General features: G+C 44.0%; 1 protein-coding gene across 2 annotated transcripts in view; it reads right to left on the bottom strand.

Annotated features, from left to right (window-relative positions):
- Window positions 1–20552, bottom strand: part of BLVRA (biliverdin reductase A) — a 52225-nt gene extending 31673 nt beyond the window's left edge. The window contains exons 1-4 of one of the 2 annotated variants that reach the window (XM_036424567.2): window positions 20455–20552; window positions 10249–10280; window positions 6887–7008; window positions 4118–4237 (exon numbers count right to left, since the gene is read on the bottom strand). In XM_036424567.2, the coding sequence (XP_036280460.1) occupies window positions 4118–4237; window positions 6887–7008; window positions 10249–10260 (254 nt within the window). In that variant the 5' untranslated portion in view covers window positions 10261–10280; window positions 20455–20552. Of the gene's footprint in view, window positions 1–4117; window positions 4238–6886; window positions 7009–10248; window positions 10281–20454 lie in introns of those variants that run through there. The other variant, XM_036424610.2, reaches the window with a different exon arrangement.
- Between the last annotated feature and the right edge of the window lie 317 nt (window positions 20553–20869).

The raw sequence follows: 20869 nt of genomic DNA, 5'->3' as shown, positions 1-20869 counted from the left end.
GAGAGCTGAACAGGAGAATTATATATATCCAAGAATTTATAGAAGAAGCTACACAGAGACTGGCAAGAAGGACAGATACATGGAGAGGGCTGTCATCTGCACCCAGGGGCACCAGCTGAGTAGTCAGAGGGATAGCGCAGCTGCAAAAGTCGTTTCTGAGTACTGGGGGGGGGGGGGTCTCAATCCTATACTAAGACCCCCAAACTATAGCACCAAGACAAGGAAGAAGAGCCTGCATAGCATCTGGCAGCAAAAATCAGTGTGGAGCCGAAACCGGTTTGGCTCAGTGGTAGAGCGTCGGTCTGCGGACTGAAAGGTCCCAGGTTCGATTCCGGTCAAGGGCATGTACCTTGGTTGCAGGCACATCCCCAGTAGGGGGTGTGCAAGAGGCAGCCGGTCGATGTTTCTCTCTCACCGACGTTTCTAGCTCTCTATTCCTCTCTTCTCCTCTCTGTAAAAAATCAATAAAATATATTAAAAGAAAAAAAATCAGTGTGGAATCTGTCTCCTGGAAAGAGAAGAGAGTCTTCTAGAACCCCAGGAGCTCTCCTAAAGGGCCAAAACACAGGAGCTGGCTCTCGGGCACTAACCCGGGTTCTGGTTGAGGGAAGGAGTCTCAGGCATACGGAAGCCATAAGAGAAGATCCAGTTGGTGTGGCTCTGGAAAGATATCTGGAAGGTTAACCACTGAGGTCCTGATCCTGAGGCAGCATCCCACATTGCCCTCGGGAGCCATCTTCCACGTTTGGACACTCCTTATAGCACCAGGTGTGGGCGGTAGGGGCTGCGTGGGGAGCAGAGGTGCACTAACCCCATCCTCCAAATACTGGTGACACCACCCTGCCAAGCTCGAGTCTGGCAGAAGGAACCGTTAGTTGCACCCAACAGGAACCTGAGGAGCACTCTTTTTTCTGGAGAATCTATAGGCTGACTCTCAGGTGGTCATTTAACTGTGCAACTTTGGAACAGGGGCCAAACTTCTCCCCTTTCTGCAGGCTGGACAGGCACCACTCCAACAGAAGACTCCCTTGCCAGGGCCGCTGGTGGCATGGCTGCAGAGCTAAGGGGAGGTCTGCAGCTCGCTCCCTGTCTGTGGACCTGTACGGAGCGCTGCCTTAATTCTACAAACACCGTCCTGCTGAGCTCAGCCCCACGGGGGAAGGAGGCACTGCTAAGGTGTGGGACCTCCAGCACAACCCCTTTGAAGACACCCCCCCGGGGGCTTCGGTGGCCTGCTGTGGAGCTAGGGGGAGGCGTTCAGCTCACTCCCATCCTGAGGGCCAGTGCCACTTGGTGGGGCCCCGGCTAAGTAAACACTGGGTGATTTAAGGCTGCTTTAACCATGAGCTCAGGGGGAGCTCAGGTCAGATTAATCGGGGGAGCTCAGGTCAGATTCTTTAAGTAGCTGCAAGGTCGCTGCAGGCCTCACACTGAGCAGCGCGCCTTTCTGTAGCAAAATGCTGATGTTACTGTTTGGAAAAGTGCCTTCTTTGTTTGGACCTGTCTGAGCATGTGAATCAGCTGTCACTGACCAGCCTGTGATGGCTGTTTTGGTGTGGAATGAATCATGTCCCCTTTGCCTGCCTGTACACGCCTGTTTTTCCGATTTCCCTCACCAAGAAGGGTCAAGTGGCTGGCTGAAGAGTTCACACCCGACACACCTACAGCAAAGAACTGCCTTCATCTGCTCCTCCAAGTCCCACTGGCCCTGTCCTGCTGGACGGGGTTTCATTGGGGGGAGGAAGGGAAGTAGCTCATTTCAGAGCTGGGATATTTGGAGAGCTTCCCTCTCAGAGGCTCCGGTCCAGGCTCCATCAGGCATGCATACAGAGTTAAGGGGAGGAGGGCAGCTCCCTCCCTCCCTCCCAGGGCACCACTGCTGCAAGCCTCACAGAAGGGGCTCTTGTCTTGATCTGTTGGCCAAAGTCCCAGTTGGTCCTGTCCTTTCTTATAAGAATCCTGTCCCTTCAATTCAAGGTAAAATGGTATTTCAGAAAAAAGTGCAAGGTTTTTGTGTCTGCTGCAATAGTGTCACGGTTCTCTTTTCTCAAAACACACGTTTTCTTTATGCCGGACTCATTTACTTGACATGGCGGGCAACTGCAGCTGCAGACTTCCATCTGAGGTACACACCAAGCAATTCAACTTTGTCCTGTAATGCCATGTCTTTCCTCAGCTTCTTGGGAGCCCTCCAGCATCACCAGTGGCATTTCCTATGGGTCCCATGGTCTCATTCAAGGTTTGCAGATTCATACTAAACACAACGAAACATACACAAGACCTGCAAGGCACCACTTTTCACTGTGACAGGCGATTTGCCAGAGAGATAAGTAGCTCAGCATGAGATGATCAGTGTCATGTGGCATTTTAAGTGGATACGTGAAATACTTGAGCACATGGTAAAAACAATAGGAAGTGGCTACAAAATTATTATAGCAATCTAGTATGTTCCACAGTTAATTGTATTCAGTTATTCATTACATTTGTCTACATTTCTCCAAATTGAGAATGGTACCATTTACAATTGTGCCTGTGTGAGTAAGTTTGGATAAATTTTGGCTTTTTATAATAGACTAGAGGCCCGATGCATGAAATTCATGAAAGGGGCGTGGCCCTCGCAGCCTTGGCAGCTCACCAGCTTCATCCGGAATATCATCTGGACAGTCGTTCTGGTGTTTGGTCTAATTAGCATATTAGCTCTTTATTATATAGGATATGTGTATATGTAATGGTAGTAAATGATAAGCTAGACTACTATCTATATGTATTTTATGCATTCATGACATACCTAACTTTTTATTAAAGTTTTTGATATTTTCTAGGCTACATAGCTTGTCTATAAATTTTTTCAAATTATCTCAAATCTCCAAAAAAACCTTTAAATGTATTTATTGAAAAATATCTACATGTCAGTGGACCTGTGCATTTTAAACCTGTGTTGTTCAAAGGTCAACTGTATAAGCATATAATTAAATGATCACTGTTTGTTTGTTTTTTAAAAGAAAACACCACTTTGGTACCAAAAAAGGTTAAGAAAAACCAAAGAAAGGTTTTCCTAATCACACTCTGTCCAAACAACAATCGGCTGATAAAGAGGGAGCACCCTGCTCCTGGGAGCAGCAGATGCAGTTCAACATAAGGACCTGGAAGGGAAGCTGAGATGCAGGGAGACAGCTGGCTACATCCTACCTGGGCTCCACCTTCCAGGCTCAATCCCACCAAATGCCTGAAGGCCTCTAGGCCAGTGGTTCTCAATCTTCCTAATGCCCCGCCCCTTTAATACAGTTCCTCATGTTGTGGTGACCCCAACCATAAAATTACTTTTGTTGCTACTTCATAACTGTAATTTTGCTACTGTTATGAATCGTAATGTAAATATCTGATATGCAGGATGTCTTAGGCGACCCCCGTGAAAGGGTCATTCGACCACCAAAGGGGTCATGACCCACAGGATGAGAACACTGTTCTAGGCTTTTCACTCAAAGGTGGGGCAGGGGACACTTCGCTTCTCTTGCTTTATAAACAGTCATCTCCCTGCACTGAAGCCACCACTACTTCCTTATTTATCTCATGGCAGAACCACTTCATAGTAAAGGAGCTCTCAGAGATATTTCACATGTTGAAAGTGCAAAGGATAAAATGTTTGAAGCTTATCCAAACTTAGAAAAAACAATGACAATTCACTAAGGCATGGAAAAGATGCTGGCTCTATATCCTAAGTTATATGATGAGAAAAAGGCAAACACTGTTCAAATTACTCTCAATAAATTTTTTACAAAGAAACATAACACTTTCATCCTTAATATTTCTAATGTTTTAAATGATAGTAGACTAAAGAAGTATTAACTTTACTATAATTTTCATTTCCTTATACATTTATAACCAATAGGAAAGTTTTGACCATCTTTTCATTGTTGATATTATTACAAATATCCTCCATTTTCCTCTCTTTGCTCTCCTTCACCCAACTCATCCCCCAAAAAACAATTTTTAAAGGTGATGGATCCATTGTAATTTTCCCCATTGACTTTTAAGACCCATTGGTGAGACTTCAGCTTGCCCAGTCACTTAGATAGTCCTGCACTACCGTGCAAGGGCTGCCTGCACTGAAACCCACCTGATGTAGTCCTCATGGCTGGTGTTTTCACTGCAGATATAAGCAACGTCAACCTCTTGGCTAGAAAGGGCGTCTTCCAAAGAAATCTGCTGGACTTCCTCAATGCTCTTGAGCTCGCGTCTGTTTGAAAGTAACAGGAATGGAACTTAAAAGTAGACAGACATCGACTTAGAATAAATGAGCATCATCTATCTCCCTCCTCCCAAAAATGTCTTGATGATCATCTTTAGGAAGTGAAAAAATTAACCCGCTCCCCCCCCACACACTTCAGGGCATTTTCCTTGATGGAGTGAAAACAGCCTCAGGTTTGAAGTCAGGGGACTGGGCATTGAGTGCTGATACTACTGCTAACAACCAGTGTGATGTGGAAGTCTTTGAATCACTTAATATCTAAAATAAAAAAGAATTGGTCTTTTTCCTCAAGAAGAATAATCCCTACAGTCACTGCCAGCTCCAAGTACCTGGCCAAACACTATGGCTACGAAACCTAACTCAAATCCAATATACTAACACCTTAGAAGTGCACATTGCTGTGTGACTTCAAGCTCCTTCACAACCATCAGTGGCCTTGTGATGGCCAGTGGAAGGCAGGCGTCACTGCCTCCTTTGTCTGAGCTGACAAAGCCCAGAGGGGCGGTAGCTGCCATGGCTAATGGGTGGCAGAAGCAGGACAGGAACCCTAAGCCTTTTGACTCTTACAGAGTAAGAAGAAACTCCTTACTTAGAGGATCTGAGGACCCCGGCATTCTGCACGCTACCCTCGTGCAGAGGCTGGAGCAATAGAGCAGTCCTCTGATGACGGATGTAAGAGGAGAGGGGGCGGCCAGCAGAAGGCTCCCATCCATCGCTGAGCTCCACTTAAGCTGCAGCAGGCAGAGGGCATTTGGGCAAGTTTTGGCTGCCAGAAGAGAGTATGGTAGGTTTTGTCCTAGGGGGGCTCCCCAATTTCCACTGCTCGATTTGACCAATATTTATTGTTTGTCTACTTTGTGCTAGCCACCATGGGGAGGATCATAAAGAATAAACTAAAAGTCCTCAGCTTCTATTGAGCTCACAGTCTTGTAGAGAGAGGAAGTCACACTCACACATAAATAACAACACAAGACTAACATGAGAAACGTGCTGGAGTACATGTGGGAGACTCAAGGAGGGCAGGAAACACCAAGTTTAGGGTTTTAGAAAAGGCTTCCCGGAGAGAAGGTAGGACTTAGCAGACAGACCGTGAGGAACAGGGAATGTGAGCAGGGGAAAAGAGTGACAATGGCAAAGGTGCAGTAAGCAGTGGGTCTGAGCTGGCCATCTTCCCACACAGCCTGGGTACTTTGGGAATTCCCACTGCCTCAGCCATGGCAGCCAGTTGGCAGAGGGACGGGGGCTTAAGCTAAAAGGAGAAGCTTCACGTCCTCATGCTCAATGAGCGCTTCCAACAGGGGCGCAGTGGGAGATACAGTACGGCTAAAGATATCCCATTTGTATGCAGCTCTCTTAGAGTGTTACTGGGAGGGGAGGCTTGACCACGGGCACATTCCCAGAGCTTCTGAGTCACCCTAGTGACCCAGGGTCCACTTTAAATATTTAAAGGAATAGCCAAATTTTGAGACAGGCAAACTGGAAGAAAGTAAACACCATAAATTAAAATATTAAAAGAATGTACATGGCCCTAGCTGGTTTGGCTTAGGGGATAGAGCATCGGCCTATGGACTGAAGGGTCCTGCGTTTGATTCCAGCCAAAGGCACATGCCCCAAGTTTCAGGCTCGATACCCAGTAGGGAGTATGCAGGAGGCAGCCAATCAGTGATTGTCTCTCCTCATTGATGTTTCTATCTCTCTCTCCCCCTTCCCTTCCTGTCTAAAATCAATAAAAATATATATTTAAATAAACAAACAAATAAAAGAATCTGCATGGACTATCAAATAATTAATTATGCTTTCTAAACATATTTATTTGATTTCTCTAAACCACTAGAAAGTAGACATGCCTACCTTACTCACCATCACATTTCCTCAGCCAACACAATGCCTGCAGCTAGTTCACAATATTGATAAATGATATTACATAGCATTAGTTTGGTGAGCAGTATATGTGTGAGAAGTAGTGAGGTATGCAGAAAAGAACTGAACATGGGGCAATAAATAATACAAATGGTGATAAGTTTGATTTTGTTTGGTTACAGGACAGAAATGAAGCCCGCCAAAAAGTGGGACTCAAAATTATCAAAGGAAAAAAGAACACATGGTATTTAAAGGTGGGCCTTGGAATCAATAGACCTACATTCAAACCCAGTTCTTAAACTTTCCAGCTGTGTGACCTCAGGCAAATGACCCAACATTTTGAAAGGTGGCTGTTTCTTTAATATGGGGTTGGTAATGGTAACGGTACCTATGTCAAATGGTTGGTAAGGCTCATAAAACTCGGAGCTATTGCATGGGTAAGTGATGTAATGATTAACTGCTGCAACCTAAAGCCTTCTTTCAGGCCAGCCCTCCCTGTGTTCCCTGTGCCCATTGGGTGACTCCAGGCCCTGTGCTCATCTCCCCTCCTTTACCTTTGTAGACCCTTCGAGGCTGGTTCACTGCTCATCCCAGCATGCTTCAGTTCCAGACCTATCTGAACTTGAGATCTTGTGGGACTAACGCTGAGCAAAGTTTTCTAGAATAACTGTGGAGCTGATTTTCTCTCCTGGGTCAGGAGAATCTACATGTCCCAAGGCCTTCTCCATCCCACTGGGCTCCCCATGGATTACAAGGTGCAAAGCAAGTGTGAGCCACCTGGACACGAAGCCAATCAGGGTCAGGAATGCTGAGGAAGCATGTGGACTCCGCAAGTCTCGCATCCGCACTGAGCCAGCTCTGCCAACGCCCACAACCACCACGCCAAACTTCTTCTCAGGCTAAAACACAAGAAACCAAGGTGGGGTTTGAAAACAGTCCAGAGTTCAATGCAATTCCTATTAAACTACCAATGGCATAGTTCACAGGTCTAGGTCAAATATAAAAAAAAAAAAAAAAAAATGTGTATGGAATATCCCAAAAGGGCTGCAACAATCTTGAGAAAAAAACAAAAGTTGGTGAAATCAAAAGACCTGATATTAAACTACACTACAAAACACTGTAATCAAAACAGCCTGGTATTGGTATAAGTATAAGTATATAGGTCAATGGAGAGAACAGAGAGCCCAGAAATATACCCATGCCGCTTTGGACAATTAATATTTGATAAAGAAGCTAAGAGCATACAATGAAGTAAACACAGTCTCTTCAATAAATAACATTGGGAAATTTGAACAGGTGCATGCAAGAAAATGAAACTATACCACCAATATATACCATATACAAGAATAAACTCGAAATGAATATAAGTCAGGAAACCATAAAAATCCTAGAAGAAAACATAGGTAGTAAAATCTCAGACATCTCTCATAGCAATATTTTTGCCAATATATCTCCTAGGGCAATGGAAATAAAGAAAAATTAAACAAATGACCCTATGCCCTGGCACCAACCAACTAGAGGAGACCAGGACCCTGAAAGAACACACCTGGAAACGTGATGAATAGTCTATTAAGACCCACCCCTGAGACCTTCCCTAAGATTTCCACCTGTAAGAAAGAGATAAATACGCTTTTAAGACAAAGGACCAGTGCCTGCTCTCCCTCCAAGGAGCCCACCAATGTCATTTCCTTCTCCTTCTGCTCCCCCCCGCCTCCCCACAGGCACATGTCCCCTAAACTCTAAGAGACCCCATGAGACTTGCAACCAGGGAGCAATGGGTGGCAGCAGCTCATCCCATGGTAACCCCCTGAACCTGTCTCCAAGGCCCCCTTTTCTCTGACTTCTCAGTGAGCCAAAGCAGCCCAGCCTAGGCTCTCCTGTTGCTTCTTCTATGCCCATCCTTGTGTCACTGCCCTAAGAATATTTTTGCTGCCACCCTTTGGCTCAGTACTGTGTAACCCATCCCTTTGGATATCTCCACCCCCCATTTCCTTTTTATTTAAATAAATTTAAATTTTCTTTAATCACTGTCTGAGATGGCTATTTAGCCTTGCCTGCACACCACTGACTTCAACCTTTCATTCCGCAATGCAATATACAAAGCTAATACAATCTTCATAAAAACCTAGTGGCATTTTTAAAAGGAGCAGATAAAAAAATTATCAGATTTGTATAGAACTACAAAAGACCCCAAATAGACAAAGCAATCCTGAGAAAAGAGCAAAACTAGATGTATCAAATTCCTTGACTTCAAATTATACTACGGAGTGACAATAATCAAAACAGCATAGTATTGGCAAGAAAACAGACACACAGAACAATAGAACAGAATTGAGAGCCTAGAAATAAACTAACATACATATGGGCAAATAACTTTTGACAAAGGAGCCAAAAACAATACATTGGGAAAGAAAAAGCCTGTTCAATATGTGGTGCTAAAAAAAATTGGAAAGTAACATGCAAAGAATGAAACTAGAATACTATTTGTTCTCATGTACAAAATTAACTCAAAATGGATCAAAAACTTAAATTTAAGACCTGAAAAAATAAATTCCATAGAAGAAAACATAGGTACTAAACGTATGGACCTTGGTCTTAAAGAGAATGTTATGAATTTGGCCCAAGAGAAAGTAAAGCAAAAATAAATGAATGGGACTATATTAAACTAACAAGCTTCTGCACAGCAAATGGAGCTGCCCAAAAAACAAAAAGGCAATCAACCAAATGGAAGAAGATAGTTGCAAACAACAACTCCATCAAGGAGTTAGTATCAAAAAATGTAAAGAACTGATACAACAGAACACCAAAAAAACAATAAACAATCCAATTGAAAAATGGAAACCTGAATAGACACTTCTCCAAAGAGAACATACTGCTAGCCAACAGGCATATGAAAATATGTTCAACATCACTAATTGTCAGAGAAATTTAAATCAATACCACAATGAGATACCATCTCATACCTGTCAGTAGGGCTGTCATCAATAAATCAATAAGCAACAAGTGTTGGTGGCAATATGGAGAAAAGAAAACCCTATTGCACTATTGGTGCGAATGCAGACTGGTGCAACCACTATGTAAAACCGTGTAGCAATTCCTCAAAAAATTCAAAATGGAATTGCATTATGACATGGTAATTCCACTTCTGGGTATATATCAAAAGAAACCCAAAACACTAATTCAAAAGAATATATGAAACCCCATTTTCATCGAAGCATTATTTGCAATAGTCATGACATGAAAGCAACCCATGTGCCTATAAATAGATGAGTGAATAAAAAGTTGAGGTACATATACATGATGGAGTACTGATAGGCTATAAAAAGAATGAAATCTTATTTGCAACAGCATTAATGGACTTAGAGGGTATTATGCTAAGTGAAACAAGTCAGAGAAAGACAAATTCTATATGATTGCACTTACATGGGTAATCCAAATCCTATATAATAAAAGCCTAATATGCTGAGTGTCTGGTCATCCAGTTGTCCGTTCAACCAACTGAGAGACATTGATGTGAGACACGTTGACACATTGACTGGTTGCCTCCTGTATGTACCCTGATAGGGACCAGAATTGAACCTGAAACCCAGGTAGGTGCCCTTGACCATAGAATTGAACACTTGACCCTTTGGTGAGGAAAAGGACACTACCAAGAATCAACAAATATTGAACGAGTAATATGAAACTATTATTAATACCTTTATAGCTAGAAATTCAACAATTTAGATGAATTAGTCAGAGTCCTTAAAAGACTCAAAGCATCCAGTTGATTGAAGTGCCATTCCCTATACCAAAAAGTGGCGGGTTTGATATCCAGGCACATATTCAGGCTGTGAATTCTATTCTTAGTCAGGATGCATGTAGGAGGCAACAGATTGAGGTTTCTCTCTAACATCAATGTTTCATTCTCTTGCTCTCCCCCCTTCCTATCTCTAAAAATAAATTTAAAAAAAAAAATAGAATGCAGGAGGGCCTAATTATTCCCATAACACCCAGAGCCATGTTAGAGAGGAAATATTTTCAAGTTTGTGCTGATGTTTCTGAAAACTCTGTAAGGAGAGAAGACACTTTGTGAAGGAAAAATGAGGAACCCACTGCAAGAAAAGCATTCTTTAAAATGGCAATTTTAAAGAACTCACCTCTGCATTCATCTTGGTCTCTTCTTCAGTGGCTGTGAAAACAAACAAACAAAAAAAATAGAGGTTCATAAACCTGGAAGCACCTGCCCCAAACTCCATGCAGATGCTCCACTTGGCCAATCCTGCTTTCTTCTCTACTATTTCCTGTCCTGTTGACCACATACTCCCCAAATGCCTTTACTACCTTGTGCCCTCCAGCACTGGTTCCTAGACCAGTGTATGATTCTGAGGCTGGTCGTGGCTAACTTCCCTGGGAGATCATGCCAGTGATATTTCTATAAAAAAGACCATTTCCAATCCCCAAAGTCTATCCCCTACACTGGAATATAGCTGTGAATATCACATTTCTGTGTATTTGAACAGATGATGCACTTCCAAAAGCTGGTGCTCAGAGAGGATAGCTTTGTATATAACCACTAGTGACCCGGTGCACAAAATTCATGCATATTAAAAGGGGATTGATTAAAGGAAATAATTTAATATTGCTATTTGCCGTTTCTTTATAATAGAAGTGTCAGAGATGAAAGAAAATCAGTAAAATATATATGAAAAACTTCCTCCTGTAAGAGTCTGTGGCACACCACAGGACTCAGAGTCAAGTCCCCACCCACCCACATGCACCTCAAAATTGCATGAGACCCAGACCTGGCCATTCCCCTCTGCCCCCCACTGCCATTGGGCCAGATCTAAACCTGGCCAGTCCCACCCTGGTCAAGCCCTGCTGGGAAGGGGGCGTAGCCTCAGGTCCCATGGCCTGGTGCCAGGACAGGGGCGTGGCCTGAGGTCCCCCAGCCCAAACCAGGCCAGGGGGTGTGCCTTGAGGTCCTCCATCAAGCCCTGCCAGGTGGGTAACATGGCCTGAGATCCCCTGTCAAGCCCTGCTGGGTGGGGGGCACAGCTTCAGGTCCTCTGTCAAGCCCTGCCAGGCGGGGGCTGTGGTCTGAGCCCCCTGGCCTGGCACTGGGGTGGGGGGAGAAGCCTGGGATCCCCTAGCCCAACACGAAGATGGGAAGCACACCTTAAGGTCCCCCATCAAGCCCTGCCAGGTGGGTGGGCGTGGCCTCAGGCCCCCTGACCTGGCACTGGGGCAGGGGGTGCATCCTGAGGTCCCCCAGCATGATACCAGGGTGGAGGTACGGCCTGAGGTGCCCTGTCAAGCCCTGCCGAGTGGGAGACTCAGCCTAAGGTCACCTGTCAGGCCCAGTAAGGGTGGGGAGGGCATAGCCTCAGGTCCCTGATGATTGCTTGTTAAGGCTCCTTATGGGAACTTGGCCTCAGCTATGGGTGCAGCCATCTTTGTGATGGAGTGATGGTCAATTAGCATATTACCTCTTTGTTAGATAGGATATTTTATGGGGACAAGCAAGGCAATAAGAAATACATTTTCCTCTCCTAGCTGAGTTCCAGAGGACTTATCCTCTATAATAAAGAGGTAATATGAAAATTGACCCTTATGCCCTTGCACAAAATGCCCCCATGTGATCAAATATGGCTGTCACAAGATGGCTGGCAGTTGTGGGCAATCAGGCCAGCAGGGGAGGGCAGTTAGGGGCAACCAGCCCTGCAGGGGAGGGAGGTTAAGGGCAACCAGGCCTGCAGAGAAGGGCAGTTAGGGAGGACCAGGCCTGCAGGGGAGGGCAGTTGGGGGTGATCTGTGGGCCAGAGCTTTATCCACTGAGCCAAACTGGTTCTGGTAAAACTGGTTCTGTTGTGGGCTCAATTCCCAGTAGGATCAATGTTTCTAACTCTCTATCCCTTCCCCTTCCTCTCTCCAAAATCAATAAAAATAAAAACATAAAAACTGTTCTGTGTTAATTTAAACCACATGTGTCAAACACAAGGCCCGCGGACCAAATCCGTCCCGCCAGGCCTTGCAATGTGGCCCGCACCGCGCTGTCATCACTGCACTCCGCTGCGTTTCCATCACAATGACAGTTTATGACTGTTCAGTAAACCATTCGGCCTGCGATTTAGGCTGGATTTTAGATTTTGGCCCCTTCTCTGATTGAGTTCGACACCCCTAATTTAAACAAACAAAAAAAGCACAAATATGAGGAAGGTGATAATAGTGGTGAGTCTACTTGTGTCAGCTACTTTATATATATTGACCCTAATCCTTGAGATCTTCAAAAAAACAAACAAACAAAAAAAACACCTAGTATTAATTCCATTTTACAGATGAGGTGCCTGAAGTTCAGGGTGGCTAAAAACACTTGTCTCTACAGTCAAGGCATTGTGACATTGCACTGTAATTTCCAGACTTTCTAATTCTAGAAACAAACCCCAGACAGCCACAGAGACCGTTACAAATCCTTACTGTCACCGAAGAGCTTTTATAATAACTAGGAGCCCTGATGTGTTTGGTTCTGCTTCAGTCAAAGATTAGTGAGCTGACCATGGCCAAAAGCGTCCTCATTTGTAGGCTGAGCAGCTGGACTTCACCTTAAAGGTCTATTTCGTCTATAAATGTTCTCGTATTCCCAGAATAGGAAATTCAGGTGACTCTTAAACAGGTTGAACAATGCTCAGCCTTAGTCATGATAACTGAATGCAAATTATTACTTCACCAAGACGCGCTATCAGACTGAAAGATACCAAAATGTGTCACAGTGTGCTAGTCAAAGTGGGGAGAGAAATACATTCTCTGACATTATTGGGGGCCCAGAGGTGGGTACCATCTCTACTGAGGGCAGTTTAGCAACATCTATTAAAAGTCCAAATACACACAACCTCTGACCTAACAATTCCACTGCTGCCTATTTCTGCTCTCTAGCACCAAAACAAAAACCAAAACAAAACAAAAAACACATTAAGCAGGAAATCATTAAATTTCTTCGTGTCCTTTTTCTTTGAGAAACATTACTCCTGCTTGCCTTCTCTTTCTAATGAGAACTTTCAGGAAAGCTTTCCAATGAAATATATCCTACAAAGCATTACTTAGGAACTGCTTTCCAACAGAATCTGGGAAAAGCAAAACAAAAGAAAACAAACAAACAAAAAACAATTTGGAGAGATAAACATGTGTGAAAAAGAATCTACCTATAAATTCTAATGTATTAGCCATAAGTGGGCCACTACCTGGGAGCACATTCAAATGCAGTATCCTGGCCAAATCTTTTCCATGTTCTTTTCCCTTCTATTATATTTCAACTCCCCTTATAATAACTGTTAAAGGAGGCAGCAAGCCCAAACCAGATGAGGTCTTGCTCCACTGTTCAATACGCTACCTGCCCATTCCACCTCTTTACCCTTTCCTCCCACTGTTCTGTCAAGTCCTGTTAAGTTTGAACAGAACCCTGGGAGAGTCTTATTCTACACTTTAAAATATTCTGAAAGATCTAAGACCCAAACTTATAACAAGAAAATTTAGTTTTGTTTGTTTATTTCAAAGTTTTAATATGTAAATGGTCAAAAACTAAATGATTCTAAGTTTCTGATTTTTGGTATTATGTTTATAAAATTTTATAGCACATTTTTATTCGCTTTTAGGGTTTTAACTTACTTATTTACATTTTTTTTTATTTTTTAACCAATCTAAATTGTATTTTGGTATATGGCATAAGACTCTAACTGTACTTTCCCCCACATAGCCTTGTTCCCAAATCATTTATCAACTATTCCATCCTTATCTGCCAATGATCTATATTATAGAAGGCCAATGGCCATAACACTGTAACGACCAAACGACCAGTCTCCAGGTGGTGCATTGATGGGTTTCTTGGTGTGGTGGGTCTTGGTCTTGTGGCACAGTGGTTCTGGAGTCACACCCACGTGGTGGGTCTGGGTCACACTCTATTTCACGCACTGGACCTCTAGTTCATAAATTCTCATGAATATGATTATTCTTTTTTCACTGCCTCTGCTGTGTCATCAACCGAGTCTAATATATTATTTACATGATTGTAGATTTACAATATGTTTTGATATCTGGCAGTTGAAGTTCTCTCATTAACTTGTTTAGTATTCTTATCTATTTTTGCTTGCTCATACCACCAGATTAATTTTGGAACATCTTTGTCATGTTGTCCCAAAATTAATCCACTGGAACTGTGCCTATATTTATAAATTAAATTAGGATTCATTAATAATTATTTCCATCTAGCAGTATATGGTATGTCTCTCTAGGAGCACCCTGTTCTTAAAAAAAAAAGAAGAAGGGGAAGAAGAACAAGGGGAAAGGGGAGGGAAGAAGAAGAAGGGGAAAGAGAAGGAGAAGTAGAAGTACATGTAGACGGGAAAGGGGAAGTGGAAGGGGAAAGTGAAGAGGAGAAGAAGAATCATCTTGAATAATTTCCTGAATTATTACATCATGACAAATGGCAGGTCAGTCTGCAGTGGTTTATCCAAAAGTTTAAAAAAAAAAAAAAAGACACCACTGGATGTCAGAAGGATAGTGGCATATGAGGTCCCCATGGGCTCGCTCCTTAAAGTTTCAACAAATTGAACAGCTAAAATTCAACAAAGGATTCCCTGCTCAACACACAACATGTCACATTGAAACATCTAAAGATATTAAATAAATTAAAAAATCACAAACACAGACAAGTTTGGTGATTACCAGAAGGAAAGGGTAATAACCAGGTAGCAGATGGTAAAGAGGTGATGATGAATGGGGACAGAAGGAGGCCTGGCTTTGGGTGGTGAACACAAAGTACAGTTGATGTATTATAGAACTGTGCCCTTGAAACTCATACCATTTTATTAACTAATGTCACCCCAATAAATTAAATGAAAATAAAAAAATAAACACCTGCAGGTGGGCAAGTGGAAGCAAAGTAGGGAGATGAGAAGGGAGAAGAGCTGAGATGATACTGGAGGCAGCCTGGAGCTCTCAGCCTGGAGGTCCCAGCAGGACACAGCTCGGAGAGGGGAGGAATCAGGGTGCCACTGGCTCTCCCTTCAGCTGGGAGTTGATACAGTGAGTATTTCTGTGGGAGTGGCCAGTACATTATGCAGCTGAACCCAGTAACCTGGGCAGGGACAAAGCACAGAGATGTGGCCACGGTTATCTATCAATTCCAGACAGAAAACAGCAACAGGACCCGACCACCTCCCCTCACACTCCCAGGGCCCGCCTCAACTCATCTCCCCAGGAATAGAAGCAGGCCCTAGAAGAAGCTGTATCAATGTGTCAGGTTGCAAAGCACATTATCTACAAACCTGAAAACTAGTACAAGAGAAACATTTTTCCCTGAGTGACAGTCTAATCCCAGTCTGGAATTATTGGATGGAAATACAGAGGGGAGGCCACTGATGAATGCCAGTCACCATTACTGGGAAAATATAATAAAACAAAAAAAATGGCACTGTACAGCCATCAGTTCACCCAACCCCCACCCACCCAGCTGCACTGCTAACAGCATCTGGCTGCAAGGGATAGCGCTGGGACTTCACAGATTTGGAACACTATCACCCACCACTGACGCGAAGATAGGGTCAATTTGCATCTTTCTCTTTTATTAGTGTAGATGAGTGTGTCACCAAAGAGCTCAAGAAAGAAACGAAAAACTTTTTGGAAACAAATGAAAAGGAACACACAATAACCCTAAATCTATGAGACATAATGAAAGCAGTCCTGAGATAAAAGTTCATAGCATTACAGGCCTACCTCAAAAAATAAGAAAAGCCTCAAAAAAAATTATCTAACCCTACAACTAATACATGTGAAAAAAATGCTCAAAATCACTAACCATCAGGAAGATGCAAATTAAAACAACAATGAGTTATCATCTCACACCTGTCAGCAAACAAATCAGCAAACACAAGTGTTGGTGAGGATGTGGAGAGAGAAGGGAACCCTAGTACTCTGCTGTGGAAATGCAGACTGGTGCACTCTCTGTGAAAAACAACAACAACAGTATGGAGTTTCCTCAAAGAATTAAAAATATAACTCCCATTTGACCCAGTGATCCTACTTATAGGACTATATCCTAAGAAACCAGAATCACCAATCAGAAAGAATATATGCACCCCTGTGTTCATAGCAGCACAATTTATAATAGCTAAGATCTTGAAACAGCCTAAGTGCCCATCAGCAGATGAGTGAATAAAAAAGTTGTGGTATATTTACATAATGGAATACTACGTGGTGGTAAAACAGAAAGAACTCTTTACCATTTGCAACAGCGTGGAAGGACCTGGGGAGTATTATGTTAAGTGAAATAAGCCAGTCAGAGAAATATAAGTATTGCAAGATCTCACTCATTTGTGGAATCTAATGAACAAAATAAACTGATGAACAAAATAGACTAGGAAGCATGGAAGACTGATGAATTTCAGAGGGATGGCTGGGGTAAGCAGGTGGTGGGGAGAGAGCAACCAGGAAACTTATATGCATATATGCATAGTCCATGGACACAGACAATAGGGTGGTGAATGCCCGGTGGAGGGAGTTAATGGGGGTGGGGAGGTGTGGATGTCTGTAATACTATCAATTGATTAATTGGCATTTATTCCAGTAATCCAAGGATGGTTCAACATCTGCACATTACTGAATGTATAATAATACACTATAGTAACAAAATGAAGGATAAAAATGATAGAGACAGAATGAAAGAGACAGAAATTAAAAAATCACAAACACAGACAAGTTTGGTGATTACCAGAAGGAAAGGGTAATAACCAGGTAGCAGATGGTAAAGAGGTGATGATGAATGGGGACAGAAGGAGGCCTGGCTTTGGGTGGTGAACACAAAGTACAGTTGATGTATTATAGAACTGTACCCTTGAAACACCTGCAGGTGGGCAAGTGGAAGCAAAGTAGGGAGATGAGAAGGGAGAAGAGCTGAGATGATACTGGAGGCAGCCTGGAGCTCTCAGCCTGGAGGTCCCAGCAGGACACAGATATTCACAAAATTCAATATCTTTTTATGATAAACACTCTAAAAAAAACTGGGCTTAGAGGAAATAAACCCATAGGTAACATCATTCTCAAAGGTGAGACACTGAAAGCTTTTCCTCTAAGTTCAGGAACAAGAAAAGAACGCTCACTATATTCAACAGAATATTGGAAGTCCTAGTCAGAGCAATTAGGCAAGAAGAAGAAATAAAAGGTATATAAATCAGAAAGGAAGAATTAAGATTGTCCTTATTTGCAGATTATATCATATATAGAAATCCCTAAAAGACTCCATACAAAAAAAAAGAACTGTTAGACTTCATCAACAAATTTAGTAAAGTTGCAGAATACAAAATTAATATACAAAAATCACTTGCATTTCTATATACCAACAACAAAATATTAAAAAGAGAAATTAGCCCTAGCCAGTTTGGCTCAGTGAATAGAGAGTCAGCCTCCAGCTAGGGGTGTCGAACTCAATCAGAGAAGGGGCCAAAATCTAAAATCCAGCCTAAATCGCGGGCCAAATGGTTTACTGAACAGTCATAAACTGTCATTGTGATGGAAACGCAGCGGAGTGCAGTGATGACAGCGCGGTGCGGGCCACATTGCAAGGCCTGGCGGGACGGATTTGGCCCGCGGGCCTTGTGTTTGACACATATGCTCCAGACAGAAGGATCTTGGGTTCCATTCCAGTCAAGGGAACACGCCAGAGTTGCAGGCATGATCCCCAGTAGGGGACAAGCAGGAGGCAGCCGATCAATGATACTCTCTCATCATTGATGTTCCTATCTCTCTCCTTCTCACTCCCTCTACCTGAAATCAATAAAAATATATTTTAAAAAAAGAGAAATTAAAAAAACAATCCATTTGCAACAGTATCAAAAATAAGTACTTAAGAATAAATTTAACCAAAGAGGTAAAATATCTGAACACTGAAAACTATAAGATCTTGATGAAAGAAACAGAAGAAGACAAATAAATAGCAAGATATTCTGTGCTCATGGGCTGGAAGAGTAATGTTATTAAAATGTTCATACTACCCAAAGAAATCTCCAAATTGAATGCAGCCCCTATCAAAATTTCATGGTATTCTTTTCAGAAATCGAATAAAAACCTTAAAATTTGTATGGAACCACAAAAGAGCCCAAATAGCCAAAGCAGCCATGAGAAAAATGAGAGATATCTGTAATACTTGCAACAATAAAAAATATATATATTAAAAAAAACAAAACCTCAATTAAAGCAAAAGGAAAGGCAAAAAAAGAAAAAGGAAAGAAAAAAAAAGTACAAAGCCAGAAGCATCACTGATTTCCTGATTTCAACCTCTATTACAATTCAAAACAGTATGGTATTGGCATAAACTCAGATACAGGGGGAAATTGTCCCTCAGCCCAGCCTGCACCCTCTTCAATCTGGGGCCCCTCGGGGGATGTCCAGGACCACTGGCTCCTAACTGCTCACCTGCCTGCCTGCCTGATCGCCCCTAACCACTCTGCATGCTGGCCTGCTTGCCCCCAACTTTCCCCCCTGCCAGCCTGCTTGCCCCCAATTGCCGTTCCCCCCTCCTGGCCTGTTTGCCCCTAAACACCTCTGCCTCAGCCCTTCCACCGTGGCTTTGTCTGGAAGGACATCCAGAAGGTCTCCTAGTCTAATTAGCATATTACTCTTTTATTAGCATAGATACATACATGCACATTAGAGGCCTGGTGCACAAATTTGTGCACGGGTGGGGTCCCTTTGCCTGATTGGTGATTGGGGCCTATGGGGGGGGGGGGGCACCTGGCAGGGGGGGAGGGACTGTGGGAGGTTGGCTGTGGGAGTGCCCTGACCACCAGGGGGCAGCTCCTGCATTGAGCATCTTCCCTGATGGTCAGTGTATGTCATAGCAACTGGTGGACTGGTCGTTCCGGTTGTTCCTGTCATTCAGTAGTAACGGTTATTTAGGCTTTTACATATAGAGATATATGGCCAATTAATTTTTGAAAAAAGAGACAAAAATATAAAATAAGGATAGCTTCTCAATAACTATAAGGAGCTGGGCAGGGGATGTGGAGGATGGGCCTCACAGCCCACAGTTCCTCTCGAGGTGCACAGATTCATGCACTGGGTCCCTAGTCTGTGAATAAAAACCCTGTTGTTCAATGGACACATACACTAGGAGGGCGAGGGCATAAGTGGAGGGGAGATGGGGGGCAAAGGGGAAATAAGGACACATATGTAATACCTGAACCAATAAACAAACAAAACAAACAACCCTGTTGTTGCCCTAGCTGGTTTGGCTCAGTGGATAGACCAACAGTCTGTGGACTGAAGAGCCCTGGATTCCAGTCCCAGGCTCCATTCCAGTGGGGGTTTGAGTCCCGTAAAGGGCACATGCCTGGACTGCAGGCTCCATCCCTAGGAGGCGTGCAGGAGGCAGCTGATCAATGATTCTATCTCATCATTGATGTTTCTCTCTCTCTCTCTCTCTCTCTCTCTCTCTCTCTCTCTCTCTCTCTCTCTCTCTCTCTCTCTCTCTCTCCCCCCCCCCTCCCTTCCTTTCTAAAACCAATAAAAGTATATAGATATTTTTAAAAGCCTGTCGTTGCTGGGAGACAAGTCTTAGTGCACTCAGTTCATTTAAACGCTCAAAACAATGTCTATGAAATACAGAATATCTTTCTAGTTTCCAAAGAAAAAAGTGCGGCCAGGGGAGGCTGAGTGTCTTGGGCAGGACTGAATCCCCAACGGCATGTCCTCAGATTCCCAGGACCCAGCCTGCGCCCTAAACTGGAGATGCCCCCAAAGAACCAACTCTCTCAAACCCAACCTTCCACCGAGGCTATACAAGAACGCAGCAGCTGAGCTATGTCCACGTGAGAACAAAACCATAAGTATTTTGCAAATGAATTGCAGATTTAACTTTTCAAACAGTTTGTCTTTTGTTTGCTTTAGAAAGTGCTTCCCTGGGGGAGCACCTCTTTTTTGTTTCTAATGTGGAAAGCCACATTTAAAATATATATATATATTTTTATTGATTTCAGAAAGGAAGGGAGAGGGAGGGAGAGAGAGAGAAAAAACATCAGTGATGAGAGGGAATCCTTGGTGGGCTGCCTCCTGCACGCCCCCCACTGAGGGTGGAGCCCACAACCCCCAGTGTGTGCCCTCCATGGAATGGAACCACTGAGCCAAGCCCGCTGGGCGCAGGGAGCACGTCTCCAGGCTGCCAGGCCCACGCGCGGGCTGGGGTGCGGAGCCCAGGCTGCACCGGAGGCTCAGGCCGAGGCCCAGCCGCTCCTGGCAGTGCGGTCTCCGGGCTCCGCTTCCAGGAGCTGCCGGAGGGTCTCAGAGCCACGGGGACGGCCGCGCCCCTGCAAGCGCCTTACCTGCCTGCGCGCAGAGCTCAGCTCTCCCAGCTGCTCCTGCTCCCTCCGCCACAGCCCGCGAACTGGCCAAGCCCACTGGATTGGCCGCCTGCCCGGGGGAGGTGGGGCCGGCCAGCCCGAAGGAAAGCCGGGGCCTGGGCAGCAGGGGACCCGCCCACGCCCGGCTCCGTGCGGGGACCTGCAGGGCTGCAGCTGCGGGGTGCGCCCGGCTCCTAGCTGGGAAGCTGCTCTGCTCCTTGCGCCCTGCTGGGCTACAGTGAGTGTTAAACAGCAATTTTAACTGCCAAGGCTGAAAGTTGTTTTTAAAAGAAACGGTTATGCTAGTGCTAGAAGAAAAGAAGAGAGAGAGAGAGAGAGAGAGAGAGAGAGAGAGAGAGAGAGAGAGAGAGAGATCAGCTGCTTGCCTCCTGAGCAC

This window comes from Pipistrellus kuhlii, unplaced genomic scaffold (assembly GCF_014108245.1).
Source record: "Pipistrellus kuhlii isolate mPipKuh1 unplaced genomic scaffold, mPipKuh1.p scaffold_m20_p_10, whole genome shotgun sequence".
NCBI lineage: Eukaryota > Metazoa > Chordata > Mammalia > Chiroptera > Vespertilionidae > Pipistrellus > Pipistrellus kuhlii.
Note: the sequence above shows the minus strand (reverse complement) of the source record. Positions and strands in the feature narration are given on the sequence as shown.